Source organism: Poecilia latipinna, unplaced genomic scaffold, assembly GCF_001443285.1.
Source record: "Poecilia latipinna isolate Pla-1442-1.1 unplaced genomic scaffold, P_latipinna-1.0 Scaffold2720, whole genome shotgun sequence".
NCBI classification, from domain to species: Eukaryota; Metazoa; Chordata; class Actinopteri; order Cyprinodontiformes; family Poeciliidae; genus Poecilia; species Poecilia latipinna.
In genome coordinates, this window is record NW_015115336.1 from 20,758 (window position 1) to 41,799 (window position 21,042).

A 21,042-nucleotide genomic window follows, 5' to 3' on the forward strand; every position below is an offset into this window, starting at 1 on the left:
CCTCCAGCTTTTCTCCGCTTTCGTGCCTCATATCATGTGTAAAACCTGAAGTAGTTTCGTACATATCCGGTGTAAGATGATCTTCGGTGTCCGGGTAAAATCCAGCAGTCTGCGCTGATCCTCCATCTTTTCCTTAATCTTGACGCTGATTTCTTCCAAATCCGTGAATGATATTTCAGCAGGAGTTAACAGCTCGTTGATAAACTCTCTCTGAGGCGGAAATGAAGACATTTTTAAAGCAAATATTCACATATTTACCTAAAACTATCGATGTGCCTTCTGTGCCGAGGCTTCGGGGCGAGTGTCGAGTAAACCAGGAGGAGTTTTAGAAAACATGTATTGAAGAGTTTGGTCTTGGAGCAGGATGTGACGTTTGAAGCCGCGCGACTGGGCCATACCACGTGACTGTATACAATTTAAAAATATATACAAACTACTAAAATGAGCAATTTTCCAAAAAAAAAGAAAAAACTCCACTAACAACCAACCTTTCAATAAAATTCAAATTTATTTTATTACAATATTCAATATCACTGAATATTAAAAGCGAAGAAACGAAGCGGAAAAATCAAAGCGGAACCAAAAGTCCGGGCCACAGTGACAAACACGGAAGATAAAAGACAAAGGATAGATGGTACCATTAACTTTTCTGCTGTAGGACGGTAGTTTGAAGAACGGTTTAGTGTTAAATATTTGAAAGATTTCAGTGGGTGAAATCCGTTCAGCTCAAGTCCGACGAAGAGATGAATGACAAATACGTTCTGTTGGATTCCGCCAGGACACCAGTGATCATTTTACGCCGAATAGGTACGAAAGCCTTAACTTTTTTACTGATATCAAGTACCAAAGTGGACAAATCCTGGACGAAATACGCGAGACAAATAAAAGTAAACAACGCGGGAGACTGTTTTAAATTAGCAGTGAAATGTGGCTAGCCAATTTGGCTATTGAGTCACATAAAAATGCCGGTTTATAAATTCATATAAACTGCTTATAAAAAGTATAAATTCATTGAAAACGCTGTTGTAGGACTCCCTCCTGAAAGTCGAAAATTACTGTTTATTTTGGTCACTCAATGCTGCTTTTTATGCGTGATGACGTTCAAAATGACATTCAGTGACCAAAATAAGCGCGAAAATGTTTGCCGCCTCAGAAATAGATGGTGTTTTCGTAAAATTAGCAAGGTCCCTTCTTCACTTGTCTTATCCACTTAATTTAAACTCGAATCACCCAAAAGGAGAATTAGAATAGCAGACAACACTAATTCACCAGAGATCAACTAGTTTTTTTTTATTTTATTTTTTTTGCTGATTTCATATATTCTATTGTTATCACTGTCGGTCTGTCCTGTATATTAATTTAATTAATCTGGGGCTGAAACGATTCATCGAGTAACTCCAGTAACTCGATTACAAAAAATCCTTGAGGAAATTTATCTGCCACGAAGCTTCGCTAAATTTATTGGGCTCCCCTCAACAGTTTAACTTTCGTCCGTCGTCCAATCCCCCCTAACCCTGATCTATATTGCCAAAAACACATTCCTTTGCTAATTTGAAGAATTAAAGACTTAAGGATGAAATAACTTTTTCTACATAATCAGAGTACTTCCAAGAACTACTGGTCTAAGTTTTATATCAGTAGGATAATATTTGAGGAGAATAGAGACGGGATGCATATTTTGGCAGGCTCAAAGTCTATATTGCCCAAAAATGCATCCCTGTGCTAATAGAAATAAATGGTTAATAGGTAACTTTCTCTACATAATCAGAGTAGTTCCAAGAACTACTGGTATAAGTTATATATCAGTAGGATAATATCTGAGGAGAATAAAGAGGGGATGCATATTGTGGCAGGCTGGAAATCCATATTGCCCAAAAATGCATTCCTGTGGTAATTTTAGAAATAAAGAGTTAAAGTTAAAGCAAACAGCCGATTCGTTCAGAAATTTCTTTCTGTTTCTCACCCTCTTGCTTGAGGATGTCAGTGATGGCCTTCTGGACAGCAGTCAGGTCAGCAGTCTGACCCATGATTGCGGTTTTGAGTAATGAACCAGGCTGGGAGTTTTTAAAGGCCTCAGGAATCTTTTTCAGGTGTTTAGAGTTACTTTGTTGATTCAGATGATTATTTTTATTGCTCGTTCAGAGAACCTTTTCATAATATGCTAATTTTTTGAGACGGGGATTTTGGGTTTTCATGAGCTGTTTGCCAAAATAATCAAAATTAAAACAATAAAAGACCTGAAATATTTCACTTGGTGTGCAATGAATCTAAAATATATGACAATTTAATTTTTATCATTACATTATGGAAAATAATGAACTTTATCACAATATGCAAATTTTTTAGAAGGACCTGTAAATAAAATTACCTTAGCTTGGTGGGTGTGTAAGAAAAGCCTGGTGGCCTGCCAGGCTTATGTAACCCGGGTTAGGGTGTAAATTTCTAGCTTTCATCTACTAATTTTCTCCGGTTTCTCAAACTCTTTATTAAATCACATGATAATCCTGTTAATAGTGTTGCTCTCACGAGACTAGAAAGCAACCAATCACGGCTCAGTTTTAACGGTCACGTGCAGTATTGCAGCCTATCGCCTGGCTATATTAAATTGAGCAGGAAGTTTGAACACTAGATGCGTTGGGGGAAGCAGAGCAGAGCTACAGGTTTGTCGAGCGTCGTCCTTTATGTTCTTCGCTGTATTTTACTTTGTATAAAAATCATCTAACAATAATACCATAGGAGCCGACTACCACCAGACCAGCCAGGAGAGACGTCAGTTATGTGTAAAACAAACGGAGGATCTGGTGAGTGTTTTAACGTAGCGATTAGCAATATGCTGCGCTGTGTAGGACTGAACGAACCCACACCGGGTTGAATAATGAAGTCTTAACCTTTCTTAATTGTATATGGATGGGATTGAAAATGAACTTATTGAATATGGACTGTGTACACATTAGAATGATAGAATTGGATTTCAATGTTTATTGGTCCTGTTTATTTATACAGGCCAGAAGATGGCGAGCTAATTGTCCAGGCCTAGAGCCAAAAGAAAGGATTACACTTATGTGTGAAGATTTCCGCTCTCCTGCCTGTAGGAGGCTCCTTTTAGCCTGAGAACATTTTTTTTCCCCCTCATCCTGACTCCTGATACCTCATATCGGACTTTCACCACATCAGGCACCTTTCAGAAAACCAGCTTGTCTGCGGATCTGTTTACCCCAGCTTGGGGTCAAAGGACGAAAGGGTGTGGGTTTGGTCAACGGTGCGATTAATTTATTTTGTGTTTTGTTATTTTTTTTTTTGTTTTCTTGTTGGGATATTGCGCATATTTGTTTTCTTATTTATATGGCCTTTTAGATGTCTGTCTTGTTGAATCTGTAAGTATGTATAATCATTGTCTTTCTCCGTGAATATATCTCACTGGCACACTGCAAATCTCCAGACTCCGTGTCTCCTTCATAAGCCGAATGCTAGTCTTCTGAGAAACCAGCCCAATTGATTCATTTATTTAAATTGCGGTGTATTACATTTCTTAAATATACTACACTTATCATACACTGGAAGAAACCCTGAGTTTTTTTCTCACAGTCTGCTGTTAAATCCATTATTTGCTTTGAATTACTAAAATTATTTGTATTTGCAAGATGCCAGAATGACATCTACTTTTCTGGTCAGAAGAACCAGTTTGGTTAATTTTCATACTTAAAAGTTTGTAATTGAAGAATAACCCAAAAAGCTGTTTAGATGCATTAGTGGGTTAAAGAAAAGGGTTCATTGTTTGATTGATCATTATAAGCTTTTCTTTTGTCTTTTTGTACAGATCTCCCACAATGCTGTGTGCGTAAAGATGACGAGGTTCTCAATGAGCTCATCAACCAAAAGAGGAACTCCACTTTAGATCAAGAGGAAAAAGAACAAAAAACATTCAAGGAGAAGAAGAAGCGCCTCTGCACCAGTAAAGATGAAGAGCAGCTTGTGCTGAAACAACAGACTGATGACATTTTGGAGAAAATTTCTAATGTGCAAATAATTCACAATGAAACAGAACCACAAATGAAACAACTCATCTCTCATGACCCTCCTGATAGCCAGGTTCAGGAAGGAAGAAATTCTGAAGACCCAAGAAAAAGCGATGACAAGCAGAAACTAAATGAAATATGTCAGAAAGCCAAACAGGTGAAAAGCACAATTGAGAGTTCAAAATATAAAACACACAAGAAAGCTCACCCAGACCGGGCAGGTTTATTGACAACACACATGAGAACTCACATGGGCAAAAAACCCTTCACCTGTTCAACTTGCGGAAAAAGTTATGGCCACAAGGCTGGATTAATTTATCATATGAAAGTTCACTCGGGTGAGAAACCTTTCTCATGTGTGACATGTGGAAAATGTTTCATAAACAAATATAATTTAGTTGTTCACATGACGATTCACACGGGAGAGAAGCCTTTCTCGTGTGTGACCTGTGGAAAAGGTTTCTCTCAAAGAGGACAATTAACTATTCACATAAGGACTCATACAGGTGAGAAGCCTTACTCATGTGAGACCTGTGGAAAAAGTTTCTCTAGAAAAAGCAAATTAACTGAACACATGAGGACTCATACAGATGAGAAGCCTTACTCATGTAAGTCCTGTGGAAAGAATTACAAGACCAGAAACGGTTTATCTTATCACATGAGGACACATACAGGTGAAAAGCCTTTCTCATGTGGGACCTGTGGAAAAGGTTTCTATGATAACAGTCAATTAACTCTTCACATGAGGACTCATACAGCTGAGAAACCTTTCACCTGTGGGAAATGTGGAAAAGGTTACAATCAGAAAGGAGCTTTAACTGCTCACATGAGGACTCATACCGGTGAAAAGCCTTTCTCATGTGAGACTTGTGGAAAAAGTTTTGCTAAAAAAATCTGTTTAACGTCTCACATGATAATTCATAGAGATGAGAAGCCTTTCTCATGTGGGACCTGTGGAAAAAGTTTTGCTCGAAAATACTGTCTAACTTCTCACATGATAACTCATAGAGATGAGAAGCCTTTTTCATGTGGGACATGTTGGAAAAGTTTCTACACACTAAACAATTTAACTTCTCACATGAGAACTCATACAGATGAAAAGCGTTTCTCATGTGGTACTTGCGGAAAACGTTTCCTATATAAATCAACTTTAGATTATCACAAGATGGTTCATACAGGTCACAAGCCTTTCTTATGTGGATCCTGTGGAAAAGGTTTCCGTCTAAAGCGCTTGTTAACTGATCACATGACAACGCATACAGGTGAAAAGCCTCTCTCATGTGGTGCTTGCGGAAAAGGTTTCCTTTATAAATCGGCTTTAGAGTCTCACATAATGGCTCACACAGCTGTGAAGCCTTTCTTATGTGGAATCTGTGGAAAAGGTTTCCAACTAAAATACAGTTTGACTTCTCACATAAGGACTCATACAAATGAGAAGCCTTACTCATGTAAGTCCTGTGGAAAGAATTACAAGACCAGACGAGGTTTATCTGATCACATGAAGACACATACAGGTAAAAAGCCTTTCTCATGCGGTACTTGCGGAAAACGTTTCCTATATAAATCAACTTTAGATTATCACAAGATGGTTCATACAGGTCACAAGCCTTTCTTATGTGGATTCTGTGGAAAGGGTTTCCGTCTAAAACACAGGTTAACTGATCACATGACAACACATACAGTTGAGAAGCCTTTCTCGTGTGATGCTTGCGGAAAAGGTTTCCTTTATGAATCAGCTTTAGATTCTCACATGATGGCTCACACAGATGTGAAGCCTTATGTGGAACCTGTGGAAGAGGTTTCCATGTAAAACAGTTTAGCTTCTCACATGAGGACTCCTACAAATGAGAAGCCTTACTCATGCAAGTCCTGTGGAAAGAATTACAAGACCAGAAAAGGTTTATCATATGACATGACGACGGATACAGGTGAAAAGCCTTTCACCTGGCTGGACACCACACAGCACGACGAACCCGATTGAACCGTTATACCTAGGATTTCTGTCGGCTAATGTGGCTCTCAGGGTTTGAAAATGGTCCGACAACTTGTGTAATGTGCGCTGGACAATTAGACTAAGGAAATGAAGGGAGGGTCAGTGGAGGGCACCAGAGCTGAGCTTTGTCATCCAGTGTCATGGAAAAATACAGGGAGAAACGATAACGCCGATAATTTAAATGGACTCATACTTTTTTTTATCATTCATCAATTGATCTATCGTTTATCGCGACAGGCCTAATTGTATGTCTTTTCTGTTTTATACTACTTACATACTTTTGCCTAGAATATGTATGTTTGATGTTACAAATTAAATGCTCATTGAGATTTTTTTTTTTTTTTTTCAAAATCTGAAATTCAATATATTTTGTTTATTTTCTCTTGGGTTTCTGATTCAGGTGGGAAATAAAGTGGATTTTGTGGTGGCAACAATGCAGCTAATGCTATGTTTTTCTAAGTTATGAAACCTGAGATGTTTTCCTCTTTTGTTAAAACATCTGCATTTACTTTATTCTTGTTGAATTTACTCTAAGCTGAAGTTATTTTTTTTATCCATTTGTCTTCATGTGGGTATTTGTTTGAGGTTTTTATTATTTAGAATATTAGAAAGTGAATTGTTGATATAGCTTAAATTTCACATTGAAATGTTTGCAGCAAAAGTTGTTTTTATATAGTTCTTGGATAATAAAGTTTTTTTACCTTAATGATGGTCTTTTTCTTTTTTCAGTTTAATAGATCATTAGAACATGATTAAATATTTAAATATTTCAAGGAAATTTTTCAGGCAGTTTTCCCTTTTCAGAGAGCCGGCTCTTTATTTATGAACATCTGCAGCCCCATATAATAACATAATTGGACAAATAGGAATGTCATGTATGATACATCTTTTATATTTCTGTGCTCCCTATGTGAAAAGCCTTATACTTCCTTAATTTTATGTATTTGTTCTGTTACGAAAGCAAACGTCCTGTATTTTGTACAATATTTTAATCAAACTCAAAGCAAATCTAGTTTGGTTTGCCACATGAGAATTCACACAGGTGAGAAGCCTTTCTCATGTGTGACCTGTGAAGAAAGATTTACCAGCAAAGCAAGTTTAGATGGTCACAGGACCACTCACGCAAGTCAGAAGACTTTCTTATGTGGGACCTGTGGAAAAAGTTTCTGTTATCAAAGCAGTTTGACTCGTCACATGAAGACTCATACAGGAGGAGCAGCATAAACTGATCCTCAAGTACCAAGACAGTATCTCACAGTTTAGAAGCAGAGTAATTACAGCTGGGTAACATTTCTTTAATGTAGTAGCTTAGAGAAGGAAAGCATTTAATATATACTGGCTGATCAGACCAATTAAGACACAACAGGGATAACTAAACAGAATACAATTACGAACACAAAAACAAATAACAGTACGGCTAAGTTTGGCTAAACTAAAGACCTCAAAAATTAAAATCAAAAATAAAGTTTAAATACTAATATTTACTTAAATACAAAACTTATTCAAACAATGAAACTACAAATGTCCCCTGCCAGCAGGAACTAGTGGTGCAGTCCAATCAGCATTTAAGCCTGCTAAGGCCTGGCCCCCATCTTTTGTTTCGAGAAACAAAAAGCGTGTTGTGATCGATTAAATGCGCTGTTACGTCATTGTGCCTGTCAACCATGTAACACTGAGTGGAGTGGTTGACAGCTCCAAGATGGCCGCTGTTGTATCAGATAGCCATACGCTGTCAGGATCAGGATAGCATACATGCAGTGAGTACGCATGCCCGCGCATGCGCATTAAGAAGTCAGTGGAGTTGTCAGTTCAGCATACGCAACAAGTTATGACGAAAATAAGTCATTAGATTGTTTATAATATGACATAATATGATAACTATATAGATATACATGCGTTGTCGTGGTTTCAAAGTGTATTTAAAGCAGGTCTGGCTGCAGCTGGATGCCATACAACTGTTAATAACCAAGTGTATGATGATCTACGTCATGATTCTATGTTGCTGATTAAATAAAATCATATGGTAATGACTGCGTATACATGTCTGAGCTAAGCGTAGCTATCTGACAGCGTATGCTGATCTGACAGAACACTGCCCTAAATCTCTCTGTCCTTATGTCTATGTTGAAAACAGCATTTTACTGCCATGTATTTTGATCCGAAAGCAAACTGAATTTGCTTTTTTTTCTTCTGAATTTATGTGTTGTAAATTCAGAAAAATTCTGAAAAACTCCTTCGGAGTTTTAATAGTCAGTGTGGAAAATCCAACCAGTCCTGAACCTTAGTTAGAATGGTGTTCATGGCCTGACTTACAATCAGGCCATGAACTACTGTCCTGCTTGTCAATCACATGGTTGCATTATTGGTTCAAATGCTGACATGATCATAGCTTCTTCACAGAACATCTTTTCAAAAGCATCTTTGTATTTTATGGTTGAGTTGAACTACTAGTAAGTCTCCACTCCTCATCCTGCTTTCATTGTTTTTGATCTTTTATCTTTCCTACGTTACATTTTGAATGTATGTTTCTAGCTTGTGTAACCGGGCGGTTTTATTGGAAGACATGTGTTGCATCCAGTGATTGTAAATTCCCACCGGGTTTGGGCCCTTGAATACATCTAGGTCCCGTTCCCCACCGTCACTTCCGTTTTCAGCCTTGTCGGGCTCATTAAGCGTATATAGGCACCGGGTGTGCACGCCAATCTGTGTGTGTTTGTTGGGTCCGTCGTTCGAGTTGGCTCTCAGGGCAGATGAGCGCTGGCGCCCTGCTCATCGGGTTGCTGTGAGTGTTCGGATCGTGGACATTTAATACTAGTAGGATAAATGGATTTTTGATGTCACTACTCTACCTGTCTATTATTGTCAGCAGATGCATCATTGTTTTCTTTTGGTATTGCAGATTGCTGCTGTTGCCTATTGTGCTCCCACAAACCATACAGAACCACAAACAGTGCAGAACTCCAAACAATGCATAGCTCTTTATATTTTTATTAGCTTGCTGGGCACAGCCTTAGGACTGGGTTGGGGCAATGTGGGGTTTGTTTTCTTTTGTCTAACATTATTTTGTTTTTGTGTTTCTACTAATTTGGTTTGCATTTGTGTTTGGTTCCAATTGCTTCTAGTCTTGTCCTGGGTTGTTGAGCCTTATTGAGTTTTAAATTAGAATAATAAAGTCTATTTTTAATACTGTAAAAGAATCTATAAATAAAATCTATTTTGTATGTAACCCATGTTAATTTAACAAATATGAATTATAGCCTGTAGTACACTACATTGTCGATAGGTGGCAGTAAATGGTTTCAAGTAGTCTAAAACTACATTGATATGCCGCAGAATATGGACTAGAATAACCAGAAGAAGAAACTGGAAGAAACGTTTTGTGGTCATTTTATTGACAAAACTGTGTTATTTTCAATATTTTTCAAGAACTAGTTTTCATCTATGGTTGATTTTTCGATTCTTGTGTAACCGGACCCGGGAGAACTTTGTTTTTGATATTACATTTATTTGTTTTTTGATGCGAATCTCCGGTGAGTTCTGTGCTATAATTTTCTTCGTTAGCTATCGATTAGCCACAAGCTAATATTTTGCTGTTATGTATTAAAAGTTATATTGTGATTTCATTTTATAGTTCAATGTTGAAAGGAAAAAAAAAACAATCGGCGATACTTGTTTATGATTAAGAATGTATGTTTTGTATGAAAATTAGCAATGCTTACGGCTAACTCTGAAAGGCTATTCTGCTAATATTGCGCCTTTTTTTTTTCTTCTTGGAATACTGATACCGATGAGGTATCTAGTGACAGTGAGTTATTTATTCCACTGTATGGAATTGAAGAATGCTAGAAAAAGATATGTCAATTCAGTGAATATTATGTTGTGATGTTATCGCGGCTGTAAATTATTTTATTTACATGGAGTGAAAGATAAACTTTCACTGAAATGACTTAGAATGGTGTATCACAAAATAGTAAAATACATTTCTGCTATATGCAGGTTGTTTTTTTTTGTGTTGAGAGACATCGTGTGAAGAACGGCGAGCCAGGATCCAAAAGAGCAGATTGAGATTGTGTCCACTACGACGTCAAAGAAGAACCTTCTTCTGTTCCACTTGATCGGTGGGATTGCACATATTAACACTACCCGGGTAGCTACCACATAACATTCAGATCTGAAAACCGAATTGAACTGAAAAAAAAAGAAAGGAAAAACTTTTGAACTCGACTGACTTGACTAAGGACTACCAAAAGGAAACATTGACTATTTTGTTCTGTTTCATTATTGTCAAAATGTGTAATAAATGTGTTTTGTTCAACACATTGTTTCCCTCGCTCCTCCTGAGTTGAACCTAGTTCTGATGTGCTATTTAATTGTAAAGATTCATAGTCACCGATTCCTTTGTTACAGGTGCCTTACCAGATAAGTACAAAGTCTTACATGTATACTATTTCTGTTTCCTCATTTTCAACCAGACCTACCTGGGTACAATTAATGGGAAACTCTAGACCACTTGATATTTCAGTAGTCTACCAGTTGGCTTCAGGGCCACGTCCTCAGTCACAATCCGGGTTCTTTCCCCCGTGTTACACTTGCAATTATATTCAGGCCTTTGATTCACCTGTGGTTGTGATAAAGTTGGTAGTCGGTGAACGACAGAGACGAACCATTGCTTCAGCTCTGCAAAGATCAGGCAGATGTAGAAAACAATTCATGATATGCAATGCACTATTTTATGATGTCTTTAATAGCTACTTGTCCTTCATCGCTGTAATCAATTACAGCTTGACCAGAGGATGTCACCCTATTCAAATTTACCAAATGCATCGAAATGCTGGAATCAATTCAGCAGCATCAGAACCAGGGACCTAAAATGGCTGAACAACTTGGTAAAGAAGGCTGGTTCTGGAGGAGACTCTGCAGATGATGATGCAAAGAAGCATTCTTCATAAAATTAATAAAATTATGGACAACACTGACCATCCACTTCATAAGACTGTCTTGGGAAAGCAATAACTTCAGTGTCTTTGAAGAATCTGAATTAATGTGAGTTGCAACTTTTAATTTCCCTTTAGAATCAATAAAGTATTTTTAAATTAGAATTGAAGTTAGTATTGACCAGGTGACACTAACAATTGTTGAGCTCTGCTTTTCAGAGCTCAATCACTGCAGCAGGCAGCATATGTTAAAGTTCATCTGGTCAATACACTGAACCTTTTAAAACATTATAAATTGGAGCACGGAATCCAGAGTTTTTTTTTTTTGTTTGTTTTTTGTTGCATTCTATGCAATGGTTTATCATTACTGTATGAAAGTATTTATTGGGAAAGATCAATAATGTTGCCAGAAAAAGGAGAATTGGGTCCATTGCAAGAAAGGCGCTCAAATAAACTGCAAACAAACGCAATAAAATCTTCAAACAAAAAAATGTGACCCAGCTGAAACAGCAGCGTTTTGCTGCCATGAACTTTGATCCGGAACGAAACGGAATCTGGCTCAGTCACGTGGTACGGCCCGCTCGTGCGGCTTCAAACGTCATATCCTGATCCGCAACAAAACCCTCGATACGCGCTTCATAAAACTCCTCCGGGTTTACTCGACACTTGTCCCGAACCCTCGGCACAGAAGGCACATCAATAGTTTTATATAAATATGTGAATATTTGCTGTAAAATGTCTTCAGTTCCGCCTCAGAGCTGTTAACTCCTGAACTGCTGAAATATCATTCACAGAGTCGGAAGAAATCAGCGTCAAGATGGAGGAAAAGATGGAGGATCAGCGCAGACTGCTGGATTTTACCCGGATACCAGACATCATCTTACACTGGAAAGGTACGAAACACCTTCACGATTTACTGATTATATGAGGCGCGGAACGGAGAAAAGCTGGAGGAAAAACACGAGAACAATGTGTGAGACCGATTTAGGATGAATGTTTTACAGAATTAAATTAAGTGAAACAGAGCACTGGTTGGAAAAAGGGACGTTCGGCAAGGCAGGTCGATTACAAAATATATTATTACTATTCCAAAAAGTGCATCAGTGTTTGCTGTGGCAGGCAGTTCTATTATTAAATGGGCGATAGTAAGTAAGTAAGCTTTATTTATATAGCACCTTTCACAGACATAAAAATCACAAAGTGCTTTACAAAAAAGGAAACATCAATAATGTTATTTTCCCAAACTTAGAGATAAAGTGAGATATTTACATATAAAAAAATATACAAGCACATTTTCCTCATGGGGAAATTTGGACCTGAACTTAGAATTACCGAAATCTTTAATTTGCTTTACTTTCTCTTGTCAGATTTGTGGAAGAAGCTTTCGATTAAAATCAAACTTATTTGGTCACATGAAGAGTCATACAGGGGAGATGCCTTTCTCATGTGAGACTTGTGGAAAAAGTTTCAGAGTCAAAAATCTTCTTCGTCACATGAGGATTCATACAGGTGAGACGCCTTTCAAATGTGCAAGCTGTGGAAAGAGGTTCAAAGACAGTAGTTGTTTATACAGTCACATGAAGACTCATACAGATAAGAGACCTTTCCTATGTGAGACCTGTGGAAAAAGTTACAAATACAAAAGCAGTTTAATTGGCCACATACATACACATTCTAATATGAATATTTTCTTATGTGGGACCTGTGGAGAAGGCTTCAGTCAACAATCCTTTCTAACTGGTCACATGAGAATTCACACAGGTGAGACGCCTTTCAAATGTACAAACTGTGGAAAAAGTTTAATGAATAGGAGTAATTTATATCGTCACATGAAGATCCATACAGATGAGAAGCGTCACTCTTGTCCAACCTGTGGAAAAAGGTTCCGTCAAAAAGTTAATTTAACTGTTCACATGAAGACTCACACAGATGAAAGGCCTTTCTCATGTGGGACCTGTGGAAAAAGTTACAAACACGAAAAGAATTTATTTGGCCACACACATACACATTCAAATGTAAAGCCTTTCTTATGTGGGACCTGTGGAAAAGGCTTCATTTATAAGTGCAATTTAACTCGTCACATGAGGACTCATACAGGATGACGGCATAATGTGACCCTCAAGTACCAAAACACAGTGACTCCCAGTTTGGAAGCAGAGTCATTACCGCTGGATAACATTTCTATAATGTAACAGCTTGGAGAAGAAAAGCATTTAAAGTGGGATGTTTATCTAAAAGAATAAACCTTCACATTCTGTCCATTTTGTCTTTTTATTTAAAAGGATTTTTAAGTGAGATATTAAGTCTTATGAAGTTATGCATGTACAGGTGCTGGTCATAAAATTAGAATATTGTGATAAAGTTCATTATTTTCCATAATGTCATGATAAAAATTAAACTGTCATATATTTTAGATTCATTGCACACCAACTAAAATATTTCAGGTCTTTTATTGTTTTAATTTTGATGATTTTGGCAAACAGCTCATGAAAACCCAAAATCCTTGTCTCAAAAAATTAGAATATTATGAAAAGGTTCTCTGAACGAGCAATAAAATAAAAATAATCATCTGAATCAACAAAGTAACTCTAAACACCTGAAAAGGATTCCTGGGGCCTTTAAAAACTCCCAGCCTGGTTCATTACTCAAAACCGCAATCATGGGTCAGACTGCTGACCTGACTGCTGTCCAGAAGGCCATCACTGACATTCTCAAGCAAGAGGGTGAGAAACAGACATTTCTGAACGAATCGGCTATTCGCAGAGTGCTGCATCAAGGCACCTCAGTGGGAAGGAAAAAGTGTGGCAGAAAACGCTGCACGAGAAGAGGTGACCGGACCCTGAGGAAGATTGTGGAGAAGTCTGAAGGGGTTCAAAACACAACCCAAGGTGACCAAACACCTGGGCTTCCTCTGCAGATGATGTTGATGACCTGGAGATTTTCTTCAATGATTTAGAGCGCCATCATGTGGTGAAAACTAAAAAATATTTTTTATCAGCTTTGAGTCCAGCTGCATCATTTTCAGTTTAACTTTTCAAATCCTTTGTGGTTATTATGTATTTCAAGCTCAATTAAATGCAATAAAGTATTTTTATAATCTGCAGCAATGGGTAACCAGTAGCAACCACCAATCAGCATTTTAAATGTGGGAACTGGGATCTGAACACAACTTTAAATGAACATTGTCACTCCAGACAGCAAGCGGAGAGTTTTGGTACCTTTGGTACAAATATTTGATTTTAGAACACAGTCTGATATAAATCCTGTCAGATAAAAGATCTACTGTCTGAAACTTTTATCAGCGGCTGACAATAATATGCATGACAGATTATGAGAGGAAGGAGTTTATAAAACCTGACTGTCCTGATTTTCAGTCAGTGTCACTGAAGCTGTGCATCTGGAAGGAGCTCTGAGTTAATCTGGACTCCAGGAGATGGAAACATTTCTGAGCAGGTCTGTTTGTTTTACTTCATGTTACTAAAATTCTGCTTTTATATTTCTACGTTAAATTCTTGTCTTTTGGCCATTTTTGCTGCATTTTGTTTTGCTGATTTTATGAAGATTGTTTGCTTTGGTAATCATTTTGATCAACATTACAGCTGATTTTACACAGACTAAATATTGTTGCAAAAGCTGCAAAAATAGTTTCACTCCATCAGTTTTATGAAAATTAAATCTAAATAAATTATTTGATCAAATCAGTAAAATGTTTGCATGAACTTCTCAAATAAGCTTTATTAGATTTTTTTTGTCCTCTAATCAGTGAAAACTCACTCTTTCATGTATTTATTAACACATTCACTTAAAAGTTGATGTAAACACAGAGACTTTAATGCAAAGTGGACGTTTGATTTCAGCGAGTGAAGGAATGCAAAAGGTTTGGTCTAGGAAGAGAACAAAGGACACAGAGCTGTTTGGTTATTTCAGAAATGTTTCTTCTTTGACTGCTTTTCTTCTCCAACTCACATCAGTCAACGGAAAAGCAGAGATGATTAAATGCTGATGAGGGAATTAATTAATTTGATTCAGCTGTGGAGGAGCATTTAGGATTAGGTTCCTTTTGATTATTGTTTCTTTACGTTGCTGTTCTTATTTCAGGATTTCCCCTCTTTGTTTATTTTAGATCCATTTCCTTCAGTCTGTCCCTTAGCACAACTTTTTTCTATCTCCTCTGCTCTGCTTGTGCTTTTTCTCCAGTTCCTCATTGTTTGATTACATTCCTCTTGTTCTTCATCTTTTCCCTTTTTCCTCTATTTGGTGGTTGGAGATGTGAATAACCGCCACGTGCTGGTAAGGAGAGGAGAGAGGATCGGGATGCTAAATATATATTACACACATTTTAAAATTTAAAAAATAAAGCAAAACAGAAAACTATATCTTCTATATTATTTTGTTTTCTGTTTAAGACACCATGGGAAAAGAAAAAAAAAACAAAGCTTGAACCATGTTGAAATGATTTTCTGAAAGTAAAGTTTCAGAAACAGCAGGAGTTTTTAAAGAGACAGAGGCCCAATGCTAATGTGTGAAATTAGGATGTAAAACTAATTTTAAGTCATATTTGATATACTGTATGTAGAATTTTTAAAACAACTAAAGGAAAACGCATAAAGTCAAGCTTCTCCAGATGAAGGGTCACTTTCACAAAATGTCTTCTGTCGTTGATCCAACATGTTTAATGTCCTCAGTTATAGACAAGCTGCAGATTTTCACCAGTGTTAATGAAGTGAAATATGATCAGGATCAGATGCTGTGGATGTTCGTCAAAGTCCTGCTGCCTCTCCTCCTCCTCTTCCTCTGTCAGGATGAAGATGATCTCCCTGCTGCTCCTCATCCTCAGCTCATGTCTCTGTGGTCAGTCTCCATCTTGTCTTTGTGACAGAAAGCTCTCTAGATGGAGCTGAAAGACTCCCATGTTCCAGTTCTCAGTGTGTCTGCTCCTCTCTTTCCCTCTCTGTCTCCTCAGCAGCAACATTTGTAGTGAATGTGACCCAGAGCAGCTATGAGGCAGAGGAGAACCACAGCATCACTCTGGAGTGGACCTTCACCACCAGGACTAACTCCTCTCCTGCCTCCCTGTTCATCTACTGTAAACTAAGACAGAATCAGACGGATTTTGTCATCTATCATGTATTTATGGGGGTGGAAGCTTCTTTATACCTGGACAAAAGATTTACAGGACGAGTCCAGAGTGACAAAGACGTCCTCAGAGAAGGACGAATCAGACTCCATGTGTCCAGACTGAGGACTGAAGACTCTGGTCTGTATCTGTGCCAAGTCAACACAGATTATGGATGGGGCTCTGCCAGCCTTCAACTGAACATTAAAAGTAAGTTTAACTCAAAATGCAATACTCTGTGTTTTTAAAAGATTTATTTCTGTAAAACTCAAAGAGCTGCAGACGTCCAACCATTATGAATTTAAACTAAAGAGATGATCTTGTTTGTTCAAACTTTAATTTGTCAAACCTGAAATGAGGACAAAACCAAAATTATGCCAAGAGTTTGACTCATTTAGAAATAAAGCAACTGAATAACAGAAACATTGTTTCTAAAAACAAAATTTAAATCACCACATGGTGGTTTGTCTCCTTTTCTGTCCAGCTGCTTTGCTCTTATTAAGGGGACATTTTGGTCAAAACCGTGACTCCTCTGTTAGCCAAGCAGAAAAGTGATGGATGGGAGAAACATTTAGTTTGTCCTCAATTATTATTTGTGGAGTCTGTTTAGTTTGAAAGAGCTTTTAAAATCTTTAAGGTTTATGAAAACACTGATATTTCAATAAAACTGTTAAAAAGCACTTGAAGCACATGGAGGAATGTTTGTTTCAACCAGGTTATAAATCAATTTTGATTATTGATTTCTTTTTCTGAATATTTAATTGGTAAAAAAAAAATATTTTTTCTCACCAGTGCACTGATGATGTTAGCATGTATCGGGTCTTTGATTTCAGATCAACATAAGAGTTTTTGGAAATATTTTCTGTCATTTTTTATTTCTGTTTTAGAAAAAAATATTAAAATTGGATTTGGAAAGAGGCATATTTAATCAGTCACTCCTGAATGTTTTCCTGATTCTTTCAGAAGCTCCAGCTGTTGGACCCACAGTGAGAACCAAACCAGAGAGGAAAGGAACCTCTGCCTACCTGGGACTGATATCTATTCCTGTCGTCATATCTGTTCTGATCTTTGGTTTTATTTTATTTATCAGAAAGAAGAGACAAAAAAAATATTTTGAGGATACAAAACGTCAGATTCACAAACCTTAATTCTGTGTCACATCAGTTTTAATTTGACTGAACCAACAAAACTTTCAGTCCAAGATTCATCAGGATTTGCTGAAACAGACGGATGTTTTTACAATGATGGCAAATATTTATTTCACATGTAGCTACATGTTTAGAACAACCATGTAGTGTTAGAATGTGTTTTAATAAATTTTGGTGAAATGGTCTTTGTTTAATTTAACTTGAGCAGAAACACCAGTTTGTAACCTGAGAGCCAAACTTTCGTGTTGCTGATGTAAACTCGGCTCCTTCCTGGTCACGAGTGAATCTGATGCAACAAATGCAGATAATCACCTCATTAGGGGACTTTCCTCAGTCACTGCCTGTCCGTCTCTCCTGCTGAAAACATTAATAATCACAGTGAGGAGGATCGGATCACCACTCCACTACAAAGTAAGTATCTGAAACTTTTTTTACTTTAAAATAGATTTAAAGTTATTAAAGTTGCTGTTATTTATGTTTACCATAGATAACCAACCTGGTAATTTCCAGATGCTCCTTATTTATATTTTTATTAATTGAATTTTTAACAAATGAGATTGTTTGACATAAATACTAAAATAAGTTTCTACATCTTAACAGAAATTACTTCTGTATGTTCTAAAAAAGAAAATTAGGAAGGAAGTTTGTAAATAAAACCTGAGCTTACGAAGGATAAAAGCTTTTAGTTTTCTTTAAATGCTCCATGAAAATGTTCTTTGTTTACACAGGCATTCCAGTTTTTAAGTTTAATATCTTTGTGATCTGTTCTACATTTTCAGAAATTCGTAATCATGCAGTCAAATCATTAACATCCTCAACATGTTGATGTGTCTGACATTAAAACATTAAACAAAACTCATAGTTTTTATTGGACTAGTTTCATTTTTGTCTTATTCTTTCACCAAAACCCAATTAGCAGTTAAACGGTTTCATTATCTGTGTAAAAAGCTGAGAGAAGGTAATTCTTCTTCTTTAAAAAGAAAAGTTAAACAGTGTCGGGTTTAAAGTTGATAAATGTTGTGGTGTCATTCCAGGTCAGACCTCAGAGCGATGAATCCAGAGAAAGAGCCTCAGTCAAACCCGTTTTTCCGGTTCGGATCACGTTACGACGAGCTCTTGGATCCCGGCTACGGCTGACAAACAAACAAACCAACTGGTTCCTGGAAAAACTGCAGGTGGAGAATCAGAACATCTGACAACATTTCACTGCCACCTTCAGGCTCAGAGTAGAAAGTTTTTCATTCCAGTCACTATAAGAACGAATGTTCTGGGTTTGTTCTTCTTTATGAGCTGCTGGCAGAAACGTCTCTGGTTTTTATTTGTTGCTGCATTTTCTGTGAGGTTGTTTTCATTTTATCCAAACAAAACAGTAAATTTTGAAGTTTAATTTCCCTCTAATCTACTTTAATGAAGTGAATAATATCCTGAAGGTGTAATAATTTGAGCTGCCATGTTGCGTGTTCTTTAATCCGTAGATAAATGTTCCCCAACAGATCCAGTGATAAAATAAGTTCCTGTTTTCATCAGTTTATTGGAAATAAAGATTCTCCTTTCAAAACACAACAAAGTGTGAGAATAAGAACTAGTAATACTGTACCGACTGTAATGAATTAAAATATTCAGAAACTAAGCTGATTTTTGACTTTTAAAAATTAATTCTATTTAGTCTTGTTTTCACTTTTAATTTACAGAGGTTAGATAAAAGACTTTCTTTTTATTGAACAATATATTATTGAGCTTATTGTTTATGCTAAACTGAACTTTATGTGGGAAATTTTACATTATTTATTAATCTACTGACATTACATAATTTCCGGTTAATTTAATGACTTTAACGTAATGAAATGTTAATTATCTAATGATTAATTTTCACTTTTGGGCTTTAGCTCTTATTGTTGTTCCTAACAGTTATTAATCAACCATAAATTAAACGTTTCTGTTTCTAAAACACTGAAATGTTCCTCTTTGTTTTGCAGAAACGTCTCTTTGGTTTTTGTTCTTCTGACCCTGAGAAAATGAGTTTTTTCCTCCTCCTTCTTCCGCTGACCTGCACTGTACAGGGTGAGTTTTCATGCAAACTCTGTTGTTGCTGCAGCTGTAAGTGCCACAGCTTCCTTGTGGCGACACGGTCAACATGGCCGACGTTTCTCTGCAGGAACATTTGCAGGTGAATCTCCTCCACCTGTTCACGAAACAGAAGAAGACGACAACTTCACGCTCGGCTGGGACAGCCTGACCCAGACCAACACGACCCTCACCAAGCTGATCTGCTTTCTCCTGCTGAGTCCTCCTAAAGTCCTGTATCGAGGGATAAACGGAGCCGAGGTCCCAGAGTCTCAGGATGGACAGTTTTCAGGACGGGTTCAGAGTGACGGGAGAGAAGGACGACTCAGACTCCACCTGTCCAGACTGAGGGCTGAAGACTCTGGACGTTACCGCTGTGACCTGGCTGCTTATGACCAGGTGTGGAGGAAATGGGAGCTGCAGGCTTCAGGTAATCCAGCGGATCTCCCCCTCTGCTTGCAGCTCATTAGACCTGATCTCTGTTGATCATCACGGATAAAACTGTTTTCTCCCACAGTAACGTTTGTCCTGAACGTGACCAAAACCTCTCGTGGAGACACGTCTGGGTCTCTGAACACACCGAAGCCTCGCCTCGGAGCTACTCCAGGTGGGTCGGCTGTTACCATGGCAACCACGTATAGGCTACAGCCTGATCAACGATATGAAGAAATTTGGTTTATGGGGAAACATTTATGCAAAAGCATTTTTTGCAAAAACAAAAACTTCTGGAAACTTTGTTGTTAATCACGTTAAAATTTGATCGTCTGCATCAGAGTCAATGTTCATCTTGTTCATTTCATATGCAGCAGGTGTTGTATGAATAAACACTTTGTGTTTTATTTCAGATAAACAGCTTGAAATAGCTGCAGTCATTATTGGCACAGTGCTACTTGTCCTTGCCCCTGTAATTCTGGCTTGTATATTTTTTGGAAGACGATGCTCAGGTGAGTGTTATTTACTGTTTATTGGATCTGTTCTGCGTTTTGTTGTTGGTCCATGTTGACTTCAGTGTGTTTCCAATCCTACAGGTCCAATCGGAAATATGGATCAATTAGAGGACATAGAAATAAACGGGGATGATTTTGAAGAGATGAACCTTATGATCAACCACTGAGCTGATCATCTTCCATCCACATCCAGATGCTCATCTTTTCATCTGATTTTTGGCTCCAGAGACTCTTCTAACAAATTACCATCAGTTTATAGACTAGAAACTGTCTAAGTGTATTTATTAACCCCAAAAACATCCTGACAATTTCCTCCTTCCCTGATCCCTGATCTACTTTGTTGTCATTTCTGACATATACAGTATATATATCTATCTATCTATATATATATATATATATATATATATATATATATATTTTATTTTTTTTTATTTAACATGCATCAGAATTTTAGTGGGGCAGCTTGAGTATACCATGCAAATCAATAATAAAATAAAACAGGGTGTTATGGCCAGTGGCCTTGTGAATGTTTTCTTTTCTGTATATCTGCGGCTTCTGGTCAGGTTGGCTCCACTTGGAGGTGGATGCAGCCCTGTCTTCCTGAGGCCTACAACGATTGGCTCACCAAATGCCAGCTCCACCAATCCCTGAAGAGGCCTCCCTTTTAAAATCCCAGACTTCCTGGAGGAAGGCGCGGCTGATTCTTTGTTCGGACAGCTTGCCACTTTGTTGGGTGTTTGGTTGACTGCTGTAAACTTGCTTGGTTAACTCTGATAGCTTTGATAGCTTGTGTAACTGACTGTCCCTGTGGGGACCTTTGTATC

At 37.5% G+C, this 21,042-nt stretch overlaps 2 protein-coding genes and 2 long non-coding RNA genes across 8 annotated transcripts in view; 3 read left to right on the top strand and 1 right to left on the bottom strand.

The window, feature by feature from the left end:
• The first annotated feature begins 650 nt into the window (after nt 1-650).
• Nucleotides 651-13,184, top strand: LOC106938881 (zinc finger protein 239-like). 3 transcript variants are annotated; one of them, XM_015021073.1, is made up of 4 exons: nt 651-807; nt 3,818-4,741; nt 4,826-4,978; nt 5,815-6,196. In XM_015021073.1, exons 1-4 carry the CDS (start codon nt 744-746, stop codon nt 5,862-5,864), a joined length of 1,191 nt encoding a protein of 396 aa, XP_014876559.1. In that variant the 5' UTR covers nt 651-743; the 3' UTR covers nt 5,865-6,196. The 3 variants fall into 3 exon arrangements, with proteins under 3 accessions (XP_014876559.1, XP_014876557.1, XP_014876558.1); XM_015021072.1 differs by lacking the exon at nt 5,815-6,196 and adding an exon at nt 12,657-13,184 and having other exon boundaries at nt 653-807; nt 4,826-4,894; XM_015021071.1 differs by having other exon boundaries at nt 3,818-5,826.
• On the top strand, nt 2,546-3,023 carry LOC106938886 (uncharacterized). Its single transcript, XR_001422712.1, has 3 exons — nt 2,546-2,660; nt 2,737-2,801; nt 3,004-3,023. It is a non-coding gene; the product is annotated as an uncharacterized LOC106938886 (long non-coding RNA).
• Nucleotides 12,364-20,733, top strand: LOC106938884 (uncharacterized). Of its 3 annotated transcripts, XM_015021077.1 has the most exons (11): nt 12,364-12,452; nt 14,318-14,396; nt 15,682-15,794; nt 15,907-16,269; nt 17,023-17,618; nt 18,242-18,382; nt 19,184-19,268; nt 19,363-19,701; nt 19,789-19,878; nt 20,117-20,215; nt 20,300-20,733. In XM_015021077.1, the coding sequence occupies exons 7-11, from the start codon at nt 19,223-19,225 to the stop codon at nt 20,383-20,385; spliced, it is 660 nt and encodes a 219-aa protein (XP_014876563.1). In that variant the 5' UTR covers nt 12,364-12,452; nt 14,318-14,396; nt 15,682-15,794; nt 15,907-16,269; nt 17,023-17,618; nt 18,242-18,382; nt 19,184-19,222; the 3' UTR covers nt 20,386-20,733. The 3 variants fall into 3 exon arrangements, with proteins under 3 accessions (XP_014876563.1, XP_014876561.1, XP_014876562.1); XM_015021075.1 differs by lacking the exons at nt 18,242-18,382; nt 19,184-19,268; nt 19,363-19,701; ... (1 more) ...; nt 20,117-20,215; nt 20,300-20,733 and having other exon boundaries at nt 17,023-17,391; XM_015021076.1 differs by lacking the exons at nt 18,242-18,382; nt 19,184-19,268; nt 19,363-19,701; ... (1 more) ...; nt 20,117-20,215; nt 20,300-20,733 and having other exon boundaries at nt 15,910-16,269; nt 17,023-17,391.
• Nucleotides 20,734-20,752: 19 nt separating this feature from the next.
• LOC106938887 (uncharacterized) overlaps nt 20,753-21,042 on the bottom strand; it is a 3,817-nt gene continuing 3,527 nt past the window's right edge. The window contains exon 2 of the long non-coding RNA XR_001422713.1: nt 20,753-21,033. This is a non-coding gene — a long non-coding RNA (uncharacterized LOC106938887). The remainder of the gene's footprint in view (nt 21,034-21,042) is intronic.

Coding starts and splice junctions, on each gene's coding strand:
- LOC106938884 (XM_015021075.1), top strand. CDS start 14,377: ATGGAAACATTTCTGAGCAG. Junction 14,397..15,681: donor ATGGAAACATTTCTGAGCAG/GTCTGTTTGTTT, acceptor AAATATGATCAG/GATCAGATGCTGTGGATGTT. Junction 16,270..17,022: donor CCTTCAACTGAACATTAAAA/GTAAGTTTAACT, acceptor TGATTCTTTCAG/AAGCTCCAGCTGTTGGACCC.
- LOC106938881 (XM_015021071.1), top strand. CDS start 744: ATGAATGACAAATACGTTCTGTTGGATTCCGCCAGGACACCAGTGATC. Junction 808..3,817: donor GATCATTTTACGCCGAATAG/GTACGAAAGCCT, acceptor CTTTTTGTACAG/ATCTCCCACAATGCTGTGTG.